The sequence below is a fragment of the Gekko japonicus genome, unplaced genomic scaffold (assembly GCF_001447785.1).
Source record: "Gekko japonicus isolate JY-2015 unplaced genomic scaffold, Gekko_japonicus_V1.1 scaffold4375, whole genome shotgun sequence".
In the NCBI taxonomy this organism is placed as follows: domain Eukaryota; kingdom Metazoa; phylum Chordata; class Lepidosauria; order Squamata; family Gekkonidae; genus Gekko; species Gekko japonicus.
In genome coordinates this window covers 2,790-21,053 of record NW_015172682.1, presented here as the reverse complement: position 1 = coordinate 21,053, position 18,264 = coordinate 2,790, and the positions used below count along the sequence as shown (strand labels likewise).

General features: G+C 44.0%; 1 protein-coding gene across 1 annotated transcript in view; it reads right to left on the bottom strand.

Moving 5' to 3' along the window:
- EGFL6 (EGF-like-domain, multiple 6) overlaps positions 1–4,825 on the bottom strand; it is a 66,745-nt gene extending 61,920 nt beyond the window's left edge. Inside the window, 1 exon segment of the mRNA XM_015421775.1 lies at positions 4,177–4,825. Coding sequence (XP_015277261.1) covers positions 4,177–4,259 — 83 coding nt within the window. The 5' untranslated portion in view covers positions 4,260–4,825.
- Between the last annotated feature and the right edge of the window lie 13,439 nt (positions 4,826–18,264).

The following is an 18,264-nucleotide window of genomic DNA, read 5'->3' as shown; positions in this document are numbered from 1 at the left end:
CCCCCAGGGGCCTGTCATTCCAGCCTCATGAAAGATGACCAGGCTCAGCAGAGGAGACTTCCTCCAAGACTGCTGAGCTGCTGAGTTGCTGAAAGTGGAGCTGCCGGGGTCTGATCATCCAATGGAGGAAGAGAAAGAGAAGGAGGAGCTATGGCCCGGGGCCATGCAGGAGGACAAGCAGAAGGCTCAGATCCTCATGCTCTGCTGCTGCTGCAGTTAGCCTGGAGTTGGAGGAAGTGGTGGGGTGGCTGGCTTAAACTTGTATTTGGCGGGCTCTTTGCTTAGAGCCTGCCCACTATTCCAAATAAGGTAGCCAATGCTGAGGCTGAGGGGGTGGGAACTGGCTCCACTCCTCTTTCGGTTTTCCTCAACAAGCCCTGCTGCTCCTCTCCCAAGTCAGCCAACAGAGTGCTGACAAGATGATCGATTAGGGAATGAAGGGGCCGGGGGAGGGAAGGGGAGCTGAGGATCAGGGAGGGGTCTGCAAAAACCGTGGGGGGCGGGGCCCATGGGCCCCTTGATAGCTACGGGCCTGCCTAGAACGCTGTTTAGAACTGCCCTGTAAACTCGCGGTATGCCTGTACTCAATTTATGCATCTGAATGCCCTCTTCAAACTGTTAACATCTGAAGCATCCACGATCTTAAACCTTAATTCCTTACTGCAGAGTAATCTTCTAATCCACCTTCAAATTGTGGAAAGAACACCTGGTGATAGTAGCAAACAGTCACACATTGCAAATATTCAAAGCCACTGCCAAAACCAACAGCTGCTGAATGATTGTGCACAACCATATATATTTCAGAAAGCACAGAATTTAGATCAGGTTTCTGACAACTTTTTTAAAATATGGCACTGACAAGAAAAATCAGATCACACTAAAATATGCATACTTTCGTAACATGTAACTCCAAGATGACAGCTGGGTAAATTATTTGAACTCTGAGTCTCCAAGTGCAATGCATATTTATGGATTCATTTTTTATTAAACACATCTTCACAGGCCATCAATAGTTCTCAAAACAGCTTGCAATTGTCATGAAACAATCAACATTAAAAACCAGCATGACAAATCACAAAACTCACATCTAAATGAAAAAGAAGAGCAGCAAGAAAATAAGTCTGGTTCATCATATAACTGATAAGAGTGATAAGATGGGATAAAAATGTTAATATATTATGATAAAATCGTAGAATGTTGAGTAGGTTGTTGTGGTTTTTAAAGTTATTATGTCATATAATTTTCCTAAAAATTCAAGTATTTGAATCAAAGATTGTCCTTTATATTTGCAAAAAATGCCCTTTATACTATGTTTTGGTAATTTTACTTTTTATTCTTTTCCATTACCCCTTTTCTTTATTCTGTATTTCCTCAAAAAGTTCAAAATAAAAATTAAAAAGAAAAGAAAACCAATCTGCGCTGCTAAATATCACTGTTGTACTCATAGGATCATCTAGTTGGAAGGGGCCATACAGGCCATCTAGTCTAACCCTCTGCTCATTGCAGGATTAGTCTAGAGCATCCCTGACGACTGGAAGCGATCAGTTCAGAGCAGCTGCTTCACAAAAAATGACTTGAAGACCAGAGCCCAAGTGAGTTGTTTCTACACCTTCTAAAAGAGGGCATATCAACCAATGAGTTCTACTTCCAAACAGTATTGTGAAGCTCAGTATTCAAATGATATTGACGTGACACTGCTGACCCTTCTGCAGGACATGATTGGAAGACCCCTGATGCAGCAACCAGGGCTTTTTTTGTAGAAAAAGCCCAGCAGGAACTCATTAGCATATTAGGCCACACCCTTGACAACACAGTCCATTAGCATATTAGGCCACACACCCCATGTTACCAGAGGTGTGATCATCCAGCCACACCCACCTTTTGCTTCTTATTCTGTTTAACTTGTTGTCAAAACCCAGGGCTTTTTTTGTAGCAGGGACTCCTTTGCATGTTAGGCCACACACCCCTACTGTAGCCAATCCTAATGAATTTCTGCTGTTGGGTGTGGCCTATTATGCTAATGAGTTCCTGCTGGGTGTGGCCAACTCAGGAGCTAGCCGGAACTCCGTTCCTGTGCGTTCCTGCCCAAAAATAGCCCTGGCAGCAACCATGATGATGATGTATCATGGTCAGGGCAATGCCTGGACAGGAGACTGCCTGAGAACTTTATTTACACCATCCTGAATGCCACAGAAGAAAGATGGAGCACCACGGTGCAATAGCTCTTGTCAAACTAGGATCTAAGAGGCCCAGATTTGAATGCCCGCTCCGTCACAGAAGCTCACCGGGTGTCTCTCAGCCTAACCTACCTCACAGAGTAGTTGCTGAAAGGATAAAATAGAGAAAAAGAGGACAATGTTTAAGAAACTGAACCCTTGGATCTCAAAATCTTGCCTGCATCTTAATCCTAATCTGGTAACTATTTTAGAGATGTACAGTGCAAACCCAAAAGAAATTGCTCCTAAACCCAATGGATTTAGAAGGGTGGTATAACTTTGCTTAGGACAACGGTCTAAGAGACTGAGCTGTAAAACAAGAAAGAGCTGGTTCAGATCTCATGTCAACCAACCATGATGTTGCTAGCTTGTGTTTTTGGGCTTTGACTCCCCATCAGTATTATGGGAACATAACTGCTGAGCTACAAGGATCACTGACAGGTAATGCATAATAATAAAATAAATAAATAAGCACTTTGAACAAGTGCTCTATGTAGTCTAAACATTATGGGTGGGTAGTCTGTAGTTCCTAAGTAGCTACTGTACCCCCTGGCAGTGAAGGAGTCTTTGAGCATGAAACCTACATTCTGCAGAGGTTCAGAACAACTCTCTTCCTCATGACCTCTTCCAAGGTTATAGGCACTGAAACATCTTCTAGGGCTGAGCTCACAAATGGCCCATTCAGATCTACAAAGAGTTGGATCCAAGGTTGCCATTTCACCACCACAAGTGCACTTATGCTGGCAGAAAAGCATTTCTGTTGGCATAGGAGGAGGTGGTGATTTCTGCCTACTTGCCTCTCCCCTGCACTGTTCTCAAAGACCCCCTTCCCCACCAGAAGCAGATGTTGGGGGGGGGGGGTCAGAGGGTTGCAGTAGAAGCAGGGCGGTGGGGAAGTCCTGATTCACAGGCTTCATTCTGCTGGGAGGATTCAAGCCAAAGACTGAACGAAAAGGGCAATGCCAATCTCTCGCCATTCATCAGAAACTTCCGCAAATCTTCTAAGGAGCAAATCATGCAAACCTAACTTTGGGTGGTGCTTCCCCCAGTCTTCTGAATCAGCCAACTGCAGGTTAAATGATTTCGAAGCTTGCCACTGGCCCCACAATAAGCTCCCATGGGAGACCCAACTTCAGTCAAAGTCAAATGGTGGTTTGCTTTTAGCAAAAGAGGTCCTTGGCACCACCCTTGCTTGGAAACTCCTTTTCATGACCAACAAGCTCTATCTCTGAGCCTCAGTAAGCATTCCCCAATCACTGATGATGGAAATGCACTCTGCATAGGCTCCAAAGCACCCACATCTTCAGAACTTCCAAGGTTGGATCTTAACATTAAAAACCAGTGCTGGTGGTGATGAATCCCAGCTCACACTGAGCCCTGATCTAAACTCTGGGTGAATTCTCACATTTGTCCATTGTTGAACAGCAGCAGCATCAAGAGAAAACAAGTATGTGTGGGAAAGCCTCTCAGGCGCCCTGACCTGGATAGCCCAGGCAAGCCCGATCTCGTCAGATCCTGGAAGATCCCTGGCAAGTACTTGGATGGGAGACCTCCAAAGGATACCAGGGCCAGGAGACAGAGGCAGGCTATCAAGCCACTAATCTGAACGTCCTCCATGCCCCAGTAGGAGTCGCCAGAGGTCGCCATGACTTCCAGGCACCGGCACACACACGCACACAAATGCAAAATAATAATAAGAATAATTTTAAAAGCCTCCCAGACTACACTTTCCTGAGCCGCGGACCTTTTACATGCAAAGCAGACGCTCTACCTCTGTCCCATCGCCTCTGCAGGTAGGGAATCCCCGCTGGCTTTCAAGTTTGGGATCACGAATAGTGGAGATGCGCAGACCAGGCGCGGACAGCCTCTCGGAGCAATCCGATGCATTCCATCCATCCGAAGGGACCGAGGGAAGGGGGCAGAAGGCTGTGCCAGCCCCCCGCCCCTCTCTGACACTCACCTGGCAGGGTCAGGAGCTCCACCTGCAGCCCAAGGCAGCCCGGACAGCGCCAGGAGGAAAGTGGTCCAAGCGATCGGCACCATGCTCGCGCGGCGAAGAGGCGGGCTGGACCCTGGGGACGGCGGGCAATCCGACGGCGCTTCTTTTCGTCCGGGGCTTCCACCGTCCTCGTCGCGGCTCCTCTTCTGCTCCGGCGACTCCAGGGCCCTCCGGAGACGGGACGGGGCCCCTTCCAGGCACTAGCAGAGCGGCCCGGCGGAAGGCTGCAGGATCGGCGCCTCCATCGCCAGACGACCCGGCCACGGTGGGCTCGCCGCGTCTGCCCCGCCGAGGTCTACAGGCTGGGGAGGGGGGCGGGTCCCAGATTTGCATTGGAGACCCCTCCCCAGCAAGCCCCCCACGTCGTTCAAGCTCCGGGAGGCACAGGAACAATCACGATGAGGGCTGAGCTTCGGCGACCCCAGGCCAGCGCGTATCTCTTTAACAAGGAATTGATTCCAAACCCAATCCGAGGGAGCCGAGAAGGGAAGCCCCGGGCAGAAGGCAACGTCTCGCAGCAGCAGCAGCCCAAAGGATAAGGGGAAGCAGAGACGACGCCCCAGTCCCTGGAAGAATCGAAGCGGTGCCCTCGAATCTCTTCGGCCGCGCCTGCACCACCACTTCCAAGTCACTTCGCTTCCATTTGTCTTTCTCTGCCCCGACGCCGCCCCCCGCGGCGCCTGTTTGCTCCCCCAAGACAAAGAAGAAGGGAGTAAAACGAAACAAGGGTGCGCAGCCAGCCGCCAATCACATCCGACGGGGGTGTGCGAAAATGGGAGTCGCCCTTCCACTGAAGTGAAGCCGAGGCGTTCTGTTGGAGCTCAGTGGCCAAGCGTGGGAGCCAGCCAGCCAGCCAGGGGGCATCGACTTTGCTAGCATCTGTGGATACTCGCCGTTTCCCAGACAGGCCGCTGAGCCCCGGGCCGACGCCCCCTCCAGCGCTAGCAGAAAGCCTGTCCTGCCTCTCTGCTCTGCCCAGGGCCTGGGACAGAGAAAGGGCAAATTTCCCCGCTGTCTGCGCCTTCCAGCAAGGTCTCCTTCTTTGCTCTCAACAGGCATGCCCACTCATTGGCTCCCGGAGCCCGAGGCTGCTGGGGTAAACAGCCGGGGGCATAGTGGCAGTGACATTTAGGGGGAATCCAGTGTTCCTTGCAGTGGCGTTCACGGCCATCTAAAGACGGTAATTGGTTTAAATTTCTAAAACTATACGGCTGGTAAGAACACAAGAGCCCTGCTGGATCAGAGCAGTGGTCCTCTAGTCCTGCATGATCCATAGGCGTGGGGGCGGCGGGCCGTCAGCCTCCACCGAAATTTTCAGGAAGGTGCTCAGCCTCCCCCGGGAGCCACCCTTGCTCCTAGCAAATCAATGCCTCTGGCCCAGCCCCAGCGCCCCCCCCCCCGAAATTGGAAAGTCTACACCCTTGCCTGCATCCCGTTTCACACCACAGCCAAATAGTTGCCCTGGAGAGCCAATAAACAGGCCATAGAGGTTAAGGCCTTTTCTTGATGTCACTTACTCTTGTTGGTGTTCAAACCTCTGTGTGTGTATGTGTGTGTGAAGTCACTTCTGATTTATGGCCGCAGTGGCTTAGAGTTTAAGATGCTGAGCTGCAGACCAGGAAATCTGTAGTTCAGCAGTTTGAGACCCGAGTGCCCCACGACAGAGTGAGCTCCTGTCTTTGGCCCCAGCTCCTGCCAACATAGCAGTTCGAAAGTAGGAAATTGCAAATAGATAAATAGGCACCGCTTCAGTGGGAAGGTAACAACGTTCCGTGCGCCTCGGCATTTAGTTATGCCGGCTCCATGACCAGGGAAATGTCTCTGGACAGTGCTGGCTCTTCAGATTGGAAAGAGAGGCGAGCATCGCCCCCTAGAGTTGGATTCAACTAGCTTTCAAGCAAGGGAAACCTTTACCTTTACATGAATTAATGCCATCCAAAGTGTACTAATCATTAACAGCCATTCTCGGTTCTTGCAAGCTGAGGCTTCTTTGATTGTGGCCTCCTTGATTGAGTCCATCCATCTCATGTTGAGTCTTCCTCTTTCCCCGCTGTCTTCGACTTTCCTTAGCATTATTGTCTTTTCCAGTGACTCTTGTCTTCTCATAATGTGACCAAAGTATGGTAGCCTCAATTTAGTCAGTTTAGCTTCTTTGGAGAGTTCATGCTTGATTTCACTATTTTCTGCCAGTAATGTGGTGTCATCTGCTTTATACCTTTTACCAATTTCACTCCACCTTAATCTAAATCTAATCCAGTTTTCCTTATGATATGTTCTGCATATAGATTGAAGAGATAGGGAGATAAAATGCATCCTTATCTGACACCTTTGCCAATTAGAAACCATTCTGTTTCTGCATATTCTGTCTGGACAGTGGCCTCTAGTCCAGAGTACAGGTTATGCATTAAAACCGCCTCCCCCCAAAGTGCTACGTTTGGGGAGCACACCAAAGCAGGTCTGCTCAGAATCCTGCTCAGGTCTATTCAGTGGTGCTTACTCCCAGGAAAGTGTTCTTAAGATTTTCCCAGTCGGACTCTTCCAACATGCCCTGAAATATCTTTCTTTTATCCACCCCGACCCCCCCCCCACATTTAACATTCAATTTAATGAAGAGCTCTGATGAATTCAAATTCTGCAGTTACTTAGCTATTTTCTAATCTTTTGAATGACCCTAATGAAAACCTATTACACTGCTGCTGATTATGACCCCATGTATCAACACAACTGTCTGCTCTGTTTTCTATTTTGGGAAATATCACACATCTAACAGTCCAAGGCCGGGATTCTATAACAGGTGAATGACGATGAGGTTCTGCTTCTGGGAGGTCACCTGCCCCCCAACCATTAGGTCGTGTTACTTATATTTGGCCCTGTTTGAGTTGTGACCAGCTTTGTCAATATAAAGACTGCTATATTTATCCTCTGCTCTTAGACTTACAAAAACTCTGTACTCTGGATAGTGCTGAGGATGAGTGCAATAGAATAATTCAGTGGAAGGGCTGGGGGGGATCTGCTTTGGCCAGGGCTGAGCTCATTATGCATTTCGTTAAGAGCAAGTAATTCTGAAAACATTGACATGAGCACAATCATCAGGTGAACTTACCTTGATTATATGCACACTGAACTCTTTACTGAACTGTGTGTGTGAGAGAGAATGAGTGCATTAATGAAAGAACAAATGAATTAATGGGGGAAAAACCAAATGGGAAAAAAAAATGAATGAGCAAGCAAGCCTAAAAGTGGAATGGCACATGAAGGGACACTGACAGGTCTCTTGCCTCAAAACCACTACAACCTACAGCCCATGCCTGGCAGTGCCTACCTCCTGCCCACTAGAAACACAGCAGAAGAAATTAGCAAGGCATTTATAAGGAATGGGTGGTTGTGTGGGGGAAAAAAAATCAGCTTTAAAATAAATTAGGACCAAGAAAGCACAAAATGTTGCCAGAACAATACTCTTACATAGCAGGTTTCACTGGAAGGGCTTTTCAGCACTGTTAGCAATGGCATTCCAGGAATAATGGGATACTTAATGTTCGCAGAGCTGAATAGATTACCCCAATAGACCCCTCACCCATATTTCCATGCAGATAAATAGGCCCCAGAGGTATTGTCCCCTGGCCTTTTTAGGACCCTATTTTTTTCTCTCCAGTACAGTGTAATTAGGCACCAACACTGATCTAATCACCATACAGAATTACATTTGTTCCCTCAGTAAATAATACAGTGTCTCCATTCCAAGACTGACTGTGGTAGACTGCTTATACAATTTTCCGCTTCCTTCTTATGATTAATGAATTGAAGAATTAACCTCTCCAAAGGGTTATCTTAGCAAGCACACTTTAGGCCTTTAACTTTTATGTAATCAGCATATAAAATGCCTGGGGTGTATATCCTGGACACAGTATACTCCGCAAATAATAAGTGTACAGTATACCCATTTGCTACCTACAATTTACATGGATTTCACAAGGTTAGAAAGTAAAATCAATCATTGCCCAGTTTGCCTTTTGTTTTGGAAGCACTTGAAAAGATTGTTATAACAATGCAAAAGTTGTATTGGTTTATCAGCTGTCAGATGTATCACATTCAAATGCAAAGCAAATGACTATGGCACAAAAAGAGGCTTTTTGTGTGAAAAAGCATACTGTATCGTTTTCACATTAGTCTCACAGAGGTGTAATGAAATTGATAGACAGTCTGTAAACACTGCACATTCACTACTGTGTGTACATACCTGAGGTGGAAGTTCTATCACTATTTGATAGAACATCCACTACTGTACTATACGTACATACCTGAGGTGGAAGTCCTATCAAATAGTGGAAAGATTACTTGTCCTATACTAATTATTTATAACAGCAAATTCTTACTAGAACCCCAGAGCCTACATTTAGCCAGTATTCCACCGGCTGCACTGACTCCAGATTGAACACCGGATCAGGTTCAAGTTGTTGGTTTTGACCTTTAAAGCCCTACATAGTCTGGGACCCGCATACCTTTGGAACCACCTCTCCTGGTATACCCCCCCAGCATTACACTCAAAGAATAAAGACCTACTGGTAGTCCCTGGGCCAAGAAACATCTGATTAGCCTCAACCAGAGCCAGAGCCTTCTCTGAGCTGGCTCCGGCCTGGTGGATCGCTCTTCCCACTGAAATTCAGGCCCTTTGGGACCTTTCACAGTTCTGCAGGGCCTGCAAAACAGAGCTGTTCCACCAGGCCTATGGCTGAAGCCCTTGATAAAGAATAAAAAGCTCTCTCTGATGTGCCCTCTGTTGTCTTCCTTTTGGGCCTTCCCCCAGTATCGACATGACCAAATTCTTCTCTTGATGAACTGTAATTTTATGTATTATTGTAGCTGTACGCCATCTGTAGTTATGATTAGTAATCTAAAGCTGAGTATTTTGAAATTGTTAGAATTGTTTTAATTAACTTATGATTGTATTGTAGTATGTTGTTACTAGGGCTGCCAAGTGGGGGCGGGTAAACCCCCGCTTAGGAGGCCCGATTTCCGCCGCCACGGAATTGGGCACCGGGGGGAACTCCACCCCCGAAGTGCAGCGTGGCTGCGTCACCAGAGGTGACGCAACCACGTCAATCACGTTGGGGGCGTGGCCCCAATCGTCGGAGGGAAAACTCTATGGTTTTCCCTCTGACGATTGGGGCCACGCCTTCAACGTGATCGACGTCGTGCATCACTTCCACGCGCATCGAAGGATGGCTCCCGGAGCCCGGCGAGGCTCCCCCGCCGGTAAGATATTTTGACTTGGCAACCCTAGTTGTTACTCCCTGCACTAGCAGGGGAGGCTGAGTCAGAAATTGAACTAATAAATAAATAATCAAAACAATACTCTCATCAACAGTTATCACTAATACAATGTAATTATTATGTAAGAAATGATAATATAATACATACACTATATGATTATTGTTTAATTAATATCATTAATATTATTAACTAGTAGCAAAGCTCGTTGTAAAAGGAATACAATGAGCGCTGGCATGATCTTGGCCTTGCCCTCCTCCTTAGCTGCGTTCTTTTTTTTCTTTTTTTTATCAACAAAGGTTTATTCAAGGTTTTCCATATGTAACAATACAAGAATATAACAACAATATGATGAGAAGAGCAAAAGGAATAACAACAAACATTAGTTAACATTATCTAAATACTTAAGGAGGTATCATTATGCTCATTAACATAACATCTCTCTTGCTGCTAACAACAGTTCAGTGATGGGTTAGTAGCTTTAGCCTGTATGCTACTTTAAATAATTCTATTTTCAGAAACAAAGCCAGTAGTTATCATTAGCAAAAGAGGGAACCACTTCCTTTTCTGAGAGAAACTGAATTATTGGAAACCACTTACATATAAATGGTGTTTGATAATCCTCATTAGTGTGATTTGCTATGTCATCCACTATTTTTCCCATAATAAATTGTATCCAAAGCTTATCATACCATAGGTCTAATGACGGGCGTGAGACTGATTTCCATCTAGCAGCTACAGTAATTCTAGCTGCAGCCAATAATAAAGAGATTGTTTCTGTCATTTGATTTGGGGGAAGAGACTCCGGCCACATTTCAAGTAATATTAATTCAGGATTAAAAGGTATCACCAGACCAGTTATCTGTCTGATAGCCATTGTTATGTCAACCAAGAATTTTTGGATACAGGGGCATTCCCACCAACAATGCCAGAATGTCCCAGGAAGACCACAGCATTTCCAGCACAGTGGGCTGGTTGTTCTATTTATATTATTCAATCTTTGGGGTGTATAGTACCATTGAGTCATTATTTTAAAAAACTGAAAATTAATATTAAAAACTTTTGATTTGTTTGATGGGGCTTGCCACACTCTTTGCCAAAACGAGTCTGAGAGTTCTTTACCAAGATCTTCTTGCCATTTCTTTTGAAAATTGAATTGTTCTGCCTTAATATTTCTAAGTAAGATTTGTTGTATGATTCACCATCATAGTTTTTGATGAGAGATTCAAACTCTGATAAATGTGTAAAAGATGTGCCTGTTCGCTTGAGTTTCTCTATAACATCTCTAGCTTGGAGATAACTAAACCAATGAATCCGTATTTGCGCTTTCCTTTCCAATCTGTCATTCTCCATTTAGGGGTTAAATTTATTGGGTATATGTCAGATTTGCTTTGATTAATGACCAACCCATTCGTCGGCTCCCTCCAGTCTGAGCCCGAGATGAGGCAACGCAGCGCAGCAATGCAGCCAGGGGATTGGCACACCTCCTGAGTGACAGATCAGGGACCCAATTGATTTGGGAGTGTGTGGAATGTTCAGGAAAGAGTCACCCCAAAACAGAATTATATATAAGGAGAGATAATAGCAATAATAATTTTAAAATAGTACGGTAGTGGTAATAATTAGAAGCAACTGCTTTAAAGGTCCCTTCTACTCAAAAGTCAAGAAATAATGAACATTTTTAAAATAAACTATTGGGGTTTCTAAATGCAAATGTGCATGAATTAGACAATGAAGTTTACTTGGATAAATATTCAACGACAATAGAATATGAAATATGAGGTTGATAGAGAAATGCTTTTTATGGGAGCCTCCTGTCAGAGCAGTCAGAACAGTGGGGCATGCACATGAGGGATTGCTCTACAACTGCCCAAGTCTCACTTCATTCCCACCCCTGCACTGCAGATGGTTTCTTCTTTGGATGCCATTCGGGCCTCAACAGAAAAATTATTTATTCTAGAATGCCTTTTAAAAGTTATTTATTTATTAAATTGGTGGTAGGGCTCAGGGCGGCTTACAACAAGGTAGCATACAATAAATAAGTTAAATCTGCCACCTGTGTGTGTCAGTTTTTAATGGCTGCTAACACTTTTAAATGAAGTAAATCAATAATAAATAAGCGCAAAATAGAGTTGCCAAATGGGCCCGGGGGCCGGGGAATCCCCCGCTTCCGAGGTCCAATTTCCGCCGCGGCGGAATTGGGCCCCGGGGGGAACAAGTGCTAACCATATGGTTCCCCCCCCCGACGAGCTTGGCCACGCCCCCAACGTCAGCAACGTTGTGCGTCACTTCCGTTCGCTCTCTCGCGCGCACATACATGAGGAGCTCCCGGACGCCAGCTTGGCTCCCCTGCTCCGAGGGGTAAGTCGAATTGGCAACCCTAGCTCAAAAGCCTGCAGCTGATTCCCAGAGTGCTGAGGGCTGCCAAGGTGAATTACTGGACAGAAGCTGTGATTTTAAGAAAGGCATTCAGCAAATATACTGGAAACCCCCCCCCCCCCAGCTTCCATGTCCTGGAGAGAAAGCACAAACTTACACGTAGTGCCAGCCACCAGTTTGTAGACTCATTTCCAGTTAAGAATTTCCAGCAACTCTTGATCCCAAAGGTCTCAAACTCTGGCTGATAAAGATGCATGCTGCACGTGCCTGTCTTCCACCCTGGCAGGACAAAACAGTATTTTGGCATGGTCCCCACTTCCCCCACACTCTATGGTCCTCACTGGTGCTAGCAACAAAATCCTGAAAGAGAAATTATCTCCAGTGAAGGCCGTGGATACAATCAATACAGCTGCTGTTCATATTTGAGCTGAGTTGAATGAAAATATGTTGGGGTGAATTATGACCTAACTGGAGACAATGCTCAGACAGCACCACCTATTCCTGGCTTTGTCCTGATATTTACTTACTATATCTACAAAGTTTGAACTCCAGTAATGGTACCTTCGGGACTGGATGGAGTTTACATTCTTCTTCTCAATGATCTTTCAGTCTGTTCCTGTATTATGTCCATGAGTCACACAAGGGAATGAGGGTGTTTAGGCCTACAGGATTTGTACATGAAATCTTCAGTTTGTAGGCAGCATGCTGGAATTTAGCTAACACTCAACGTATAATATCCCTCCCCTATTTGAAATCTTATTAACCACCAGTATAGATTTCTGATCCACATCTGGGATTTCCATGTCCCTTTTGAATGAGTGGGACAAGATTTTATGGAACTTTTGCTACAGATTTCTGAATGCATAACATAGGTTTGCTTAGTTGTTGTTATTGTTATTATTTAGATTTATGGATCACCCAACCCTGCAAGCAGGCTCTGGGTGATTTGCAACTTAAAAACAGATAAAATATAATCGGCATAGATAAGTTATTGCAATAGACAGTAATAAAACAACCAATCCAGATGGCGGTAACTACCCCTTTTGCCGGCTGCAGTGCTACCTGCGCAGCAGGGCAGTGAAGGGGATGAGGGGGCCGTAGGAAGGAAAGAAGGGTGCCAGTCTTAACCATTGCTGCCCTCAGCTAAAAGCTGCCCATTCACTTGCCTTCTGCATTGTGGCCCCCACCTTATGGAATGGCCTGCCCGAGGAGGTCAGGAATGCAACCGTTCTCCTGGCTTTTTGCAAACTATGCAAAACGGAACTATCCAAGAGAGCTTTTCTAAGCAGGCAATATGGTTGCACTGTACTAAAAGATTCACAAAGTTACTTGGAAAAATCGTTAAGGACTGTGGTCTATGCTGCTGTGCTTAGCTTACTGAAACTAGGAACCTACTATGTAATTTTGTGTGCTTTGTTTCAGTTCTGTTTTTAGATTTCTGATTAGTTCTACAACCCTCATCTTTTTGTATTGTTTAATGAATACTCCATCCTGTTGATTGTATTGACTCACTCTGTGTAATCCGGTTTGAGTCTGTGAGACTACTAACAGTGTAAATAAATAAAATAAATATTAACTGAAAGAAAGCCAGTATGGTGTGGTGGTTAGAATGCTGGCTGATGATTTGGTAAATCACTGAGTCACAAAGCTCACGGGGTGCCCTTTAGCCAGCCTCTCTTACTCAACCTGAACTACCTCACAGGATGGTTGTGAGGATAAAATGGGGAAGGGAGAACAATGTATACCATCCTCGGCCACTCTCTCTTCCGCTAAATGAATCCTGTGGCCCCGTGCAGACCCCTCTGCAGGATTTTTTCTTCTTTACGAAGGTGATTAGGTTAAAGCATAAGACGAAAGGGCACTGCCAAAGAGGAAACCTGAAGTGAGGTAAATTACTAGCAGATATTGAGAGAGGTATATGAGTAATAAGACTGGCAGTACTGAAAGCCCAGAGAAAGGCTTACATTCAGAACTGAAGCAGAGGAGAGAATTGCATCTAACTGGTGCACCACAGAAAATGCCCACTGATAGGAAAGAAAATGTTGGGTTGGGACAGAAAAAGGCATTAATTAATCACAGAAATGACAGGATGGGACAAGGAAGGTAGTAGTAAAGCTACCACGTCAGGAGACCTGCCATCTTCTACAGTAGTGATACAGTGTGTCAAGGAGAAGGATGTCTCCTGGAGATCCCACACTTTGACTCCACCGCTGGCTGACGACAGACGACAGTCTCAAACTCCAGCAAAATTGGTCAGCTAACGTAGGATTTTATTCCTTCAAAATGGGCCATGTAGCCCTCCTCTGGCTCTTTGAGGCATGCTTCATTTTTACCTTTTAGAAGCAGCTAGGGACACTACCTTAAAAAAATGCTAAAGGAGGCTCTTGCTTCAATAATTCTGAAATACGGTGGGAAAGCCAACCCTTCTGGCCCAGTTCTCCTATGAGCTGTTTCCCTTCATTCTGTACAATACTGTTTGGTGTGAGCCAATAAGATAGCCTAGCCTAAGGCTTGTGCCAGCCACTTGCTACATGGGATAGCTTATCTCTTTTCTGAGAGTCAGTTCAATAGTACTGCAGAGAGCTAGGGCAGCACAAAAGGTTAAAATGTGGTTACTTTCTTAGATAAGAGTCACTTGCGTTCCAGACTCAAATACTATATACTGTACATTCATGTTATGACATTCTAAGAAATCCTTCTTCTACCTCCAGAAACCTTGCTGTTATTCCCACACAGTCATACGGTTGCAGCATTTGTTAAATACTCATAGAACCCTCCAAATAAATATTCTAAATAGTGCTCCCTCTAAGCATTTTCCCTCCTGAATATTTCAGTTGCAAAAAGGTAACACTTTCTGGGTATAGGATTTACCTCCTATCCTTTCTTTTCTTTCCTTGAGCCCTCCTTCTAGGTGGCTATTCAGAAAAGTCTACTCTTTTTTCATCACTTTTTTTTTTGTTAAGCAGGGAAAACAGCTACTGAATTCATTGTGTAGTTTTCGTGCTGAACACCCTCTACCCACTGCTCTTTGCAGAGGTAAGACCTCCCTGCTCTTTCCTTGAAGAGATTCATTACTATTTTTCTCATTCCAGACTCAGTGTCTGGTAGCTTGACTGGCTGTTCCCCACAGTGTTAGGCAACAAGCCCACTAGTTCTGCAGACTTAATTCTTCATTTCAGATACATTCCAATCCTTAGCATTAGAGAGCTTTTCCACGTGGGTTTTTCCATAGGTTCTGGCCCTATATGCCTTTGCTTTATCTTATGGTTTCCACACTTGTTTTTTGGTGCCTTTAGCTTTCACTTTAGTTTTTTTCTTCCTATTTTTTCATTTCTTTTGAGACCATTTTTTCCCCAATCTTTTTCTGGAAGCCAATTTTGAGTTATATTTTTCCTTGTGCATAATGTTTGTCGATTTTGTTTGTCCTGCCCACTCGCATCCTTCTTCAGCCCACTTTTTAATTGTTGGACTGTTGTTATCATGAAACCACTCCCTCTCCTCCCTCCTGCCTGGAAGATAAAGGGTTTCATTTTTGATTATAAAAAAAGGCATTAAAATATTTCTATATTGATGTAATGCTGTAATGATAGGTCAAGTAGGTTCTCTAATTCTCCAGCTTTCATTTTAAAAAGTAAGTCTTTAGTCTTCTCCCTCATGAAGATATAAGGAACTGGAGACTTACTTTTGTTTTTAAATGAAAGCTGGTAGTTTAGAGAACCTGCCTGACCTATCTTTACATAAACAAGAGCTAAAGACTAAAAATGGCATAACATGGAGTTTACAGTATACACCACTTGCCAATGGCATAAGCAATATTATTAGAAAACATTGGCATCTTATTTCAGACATTCCTGGGTAAGGGGAGCAACCAAGGATAGTATATAGAAAAACGAAGAGCTTGAGAAATACCTTGATAATGGCTGATATGAAATCTGCCATTAGAGTGGATGGACCCACGGGGTTCTATAAATGCTCTGGTTGTGCAGCTTGCTCCATGGTAGTGGAGGCTAAAGAAATATCTAATAGTATTGGGGGGACTCTGAAAATTAATAGTTTTATTAATTGCAAGTCCAAAGGAGTCTTATATTTGATTTGCTGTTCATGTGGGTTGTGGTACTTAGGAAAGAGTGAAAGACCTTTGAGGGTTCACATTCTGGAACATAGATCGAGGGTGAAAACAAAATTGACCGAAGCTCCTTTAACATCTCACTTTACCAGTAAAGAGCATAAACCAGATGATATCAGATTTGTGGGTTTTTACAAGTTTAACATCATCGCTACAATAGAGTTGATGTTAAAAAAACATTACTACAGCTTGAAGCATGGTTCGTTTTTAGATTTGGAACATTAGAACCCTTGGGCTTAAATTCTCAAAATTATTTGGCTTGTTTTCTCTAGAGAATATGGTAGTCAGAGAAGCTGGAATTCAATTAATGGAATCATCTATTTTTGAGACTGCAAAATATTTATTTCACTAGTTGAATCTATCTTGTTTGAGAACCTTTCTCTCTAATGAAAATGGCATAGTGGTGAAATGCTTTAGAATTCTGAAGGGAGGTTTCAAGAAGCGATTGATTCTCCATTGGGTAAGAGTTGTGTGACCATTATTGGAATACTCTATATATTGAATTTTGCTTATAATATTATGAGTGCAGTTACTTATATGTTTATGTTATCATGTTATTGTATTTATGAAGGAATCACTGAGGACTGCTGTATCTGAATATACTTTGTGGATGTCTACATGTATCTTTGAAATGATGAATCCAACATGATTCTTGAAATAATGATTGAAACGGATTTACAACCAGGGGTCCGTCAAGTCAGCTGGCAGAGACACTACCACATCCTTACAGTTCAAGGACTTTTTTGAATTTATTATTACAAATTGTTTTTGGAAGAACACCACCTGTGAATTTCTACCTGTCCATTTATTGTGTCATAGGAAAATTTGTTCTGAGTACTATACATGTCATATCTATATAATTTATTAAATCATTTATTTTTGGTGTTTAAATTTGGGCACATGCATTTTTTTCTTGTTTACACATATCGCTGTGCTACTGCCTTTCATCTTGTGACCTATCCTTATAGCAGTTTATTGATATTTTAGTGCCATTTTAAAAATTCAGCCATTATATTCATATATCAATATAAGCATGCACAAAAAATAAAATGGGGTGCTGCGGTGTCACCAATGATGACAGAACCCTCCCTTGAAAATACTGATTATTTATGGCATATGCAGAAGAAAATAAACGGACTCCACAACTGTGGAAAAACCATGCCCAAACCAATTCCAATGTTTGTGGATCAACTCCCATGAAAATCTGGAGTGAGCTGAGCATGCAGAAAACCCCCGTTTACTTTCCAAATTAGGGTCGCCAGCTGTGTGTAGGGAAATACCTGGAGATTTTGGGGGTGGATCCTGAGGAGGATGGAGGTTGAGAAGGGGAGGGACCTCAGTGGGGTATAATGCCATAAAGTCCACCTTCCAAAGTGGCCATTTTCTCCTGGTGAACTGAACTTTGTTGCCCAGAGATCAGGTGTAATCCCAGGAGATTGGCAGCTGGAGGTTGGCAACCCTATTCCCAAATGTATCCCTGGATTTATCCATACTTGTGGGAGAAGCATTCAGGATCAGAGCAAATGTGAGCCATTTCAAGGCCACATGTGTACTATATAACTACTACTAAGACAGATTGGAAATCAATTTACTTCTCCCTGTTTCTAAGAGCTTTGTGAGTTACAATCAATGTACCAAGAATCTTTGTTAGAAAACTGTAACCCTTCACACAGTGGTTAAAAGTCATAACAATTCAACAGGTTTAAAAATTAAAATGTGTCATGTAGATGAACCTGTGGTCTCATGAGTCCAGGAAGAGACTGTGAATGGGGAGGGGAATGGAGTATCAGTTTAAGGCAAGTAAACTCTGGCATCCACATTAGAGCCTTATGTGAAGATTATGGGACATATATACTTTGAACACTTGCAGAAAGGGATAATTATTTATGGGCTAATCCCTGGGCAACTGAGCTCCTAATTTTAATGTCCATGCTCATATTTTCCACTTCCCAAGCAAATTGGCTCCTCATTGTACAGTAAGATTTGTAGACTTAGTGTGTTCACTTCCAGGGTTTATTTTGTTGCTTGATGTGGTAAATGTGCAAAACAGAATATCATGTTATTTCATAGAATCATAGAGTTGGAAGGGACCTCCAGGGTCATCTAGTCCAACCCCCTGCACAATGCAGGAAATTCACAAATACCTCCCCCTCCACATCCGCAGTGACCACTGTTCCACACCGAGAAGATGACCAAAAAACCCCCAAACCCTCCAGGATTGCTTCCTGACCCCAAAGTGGCAATCAGGGCCGCAAGAACTAAGCACTGAGGCAACC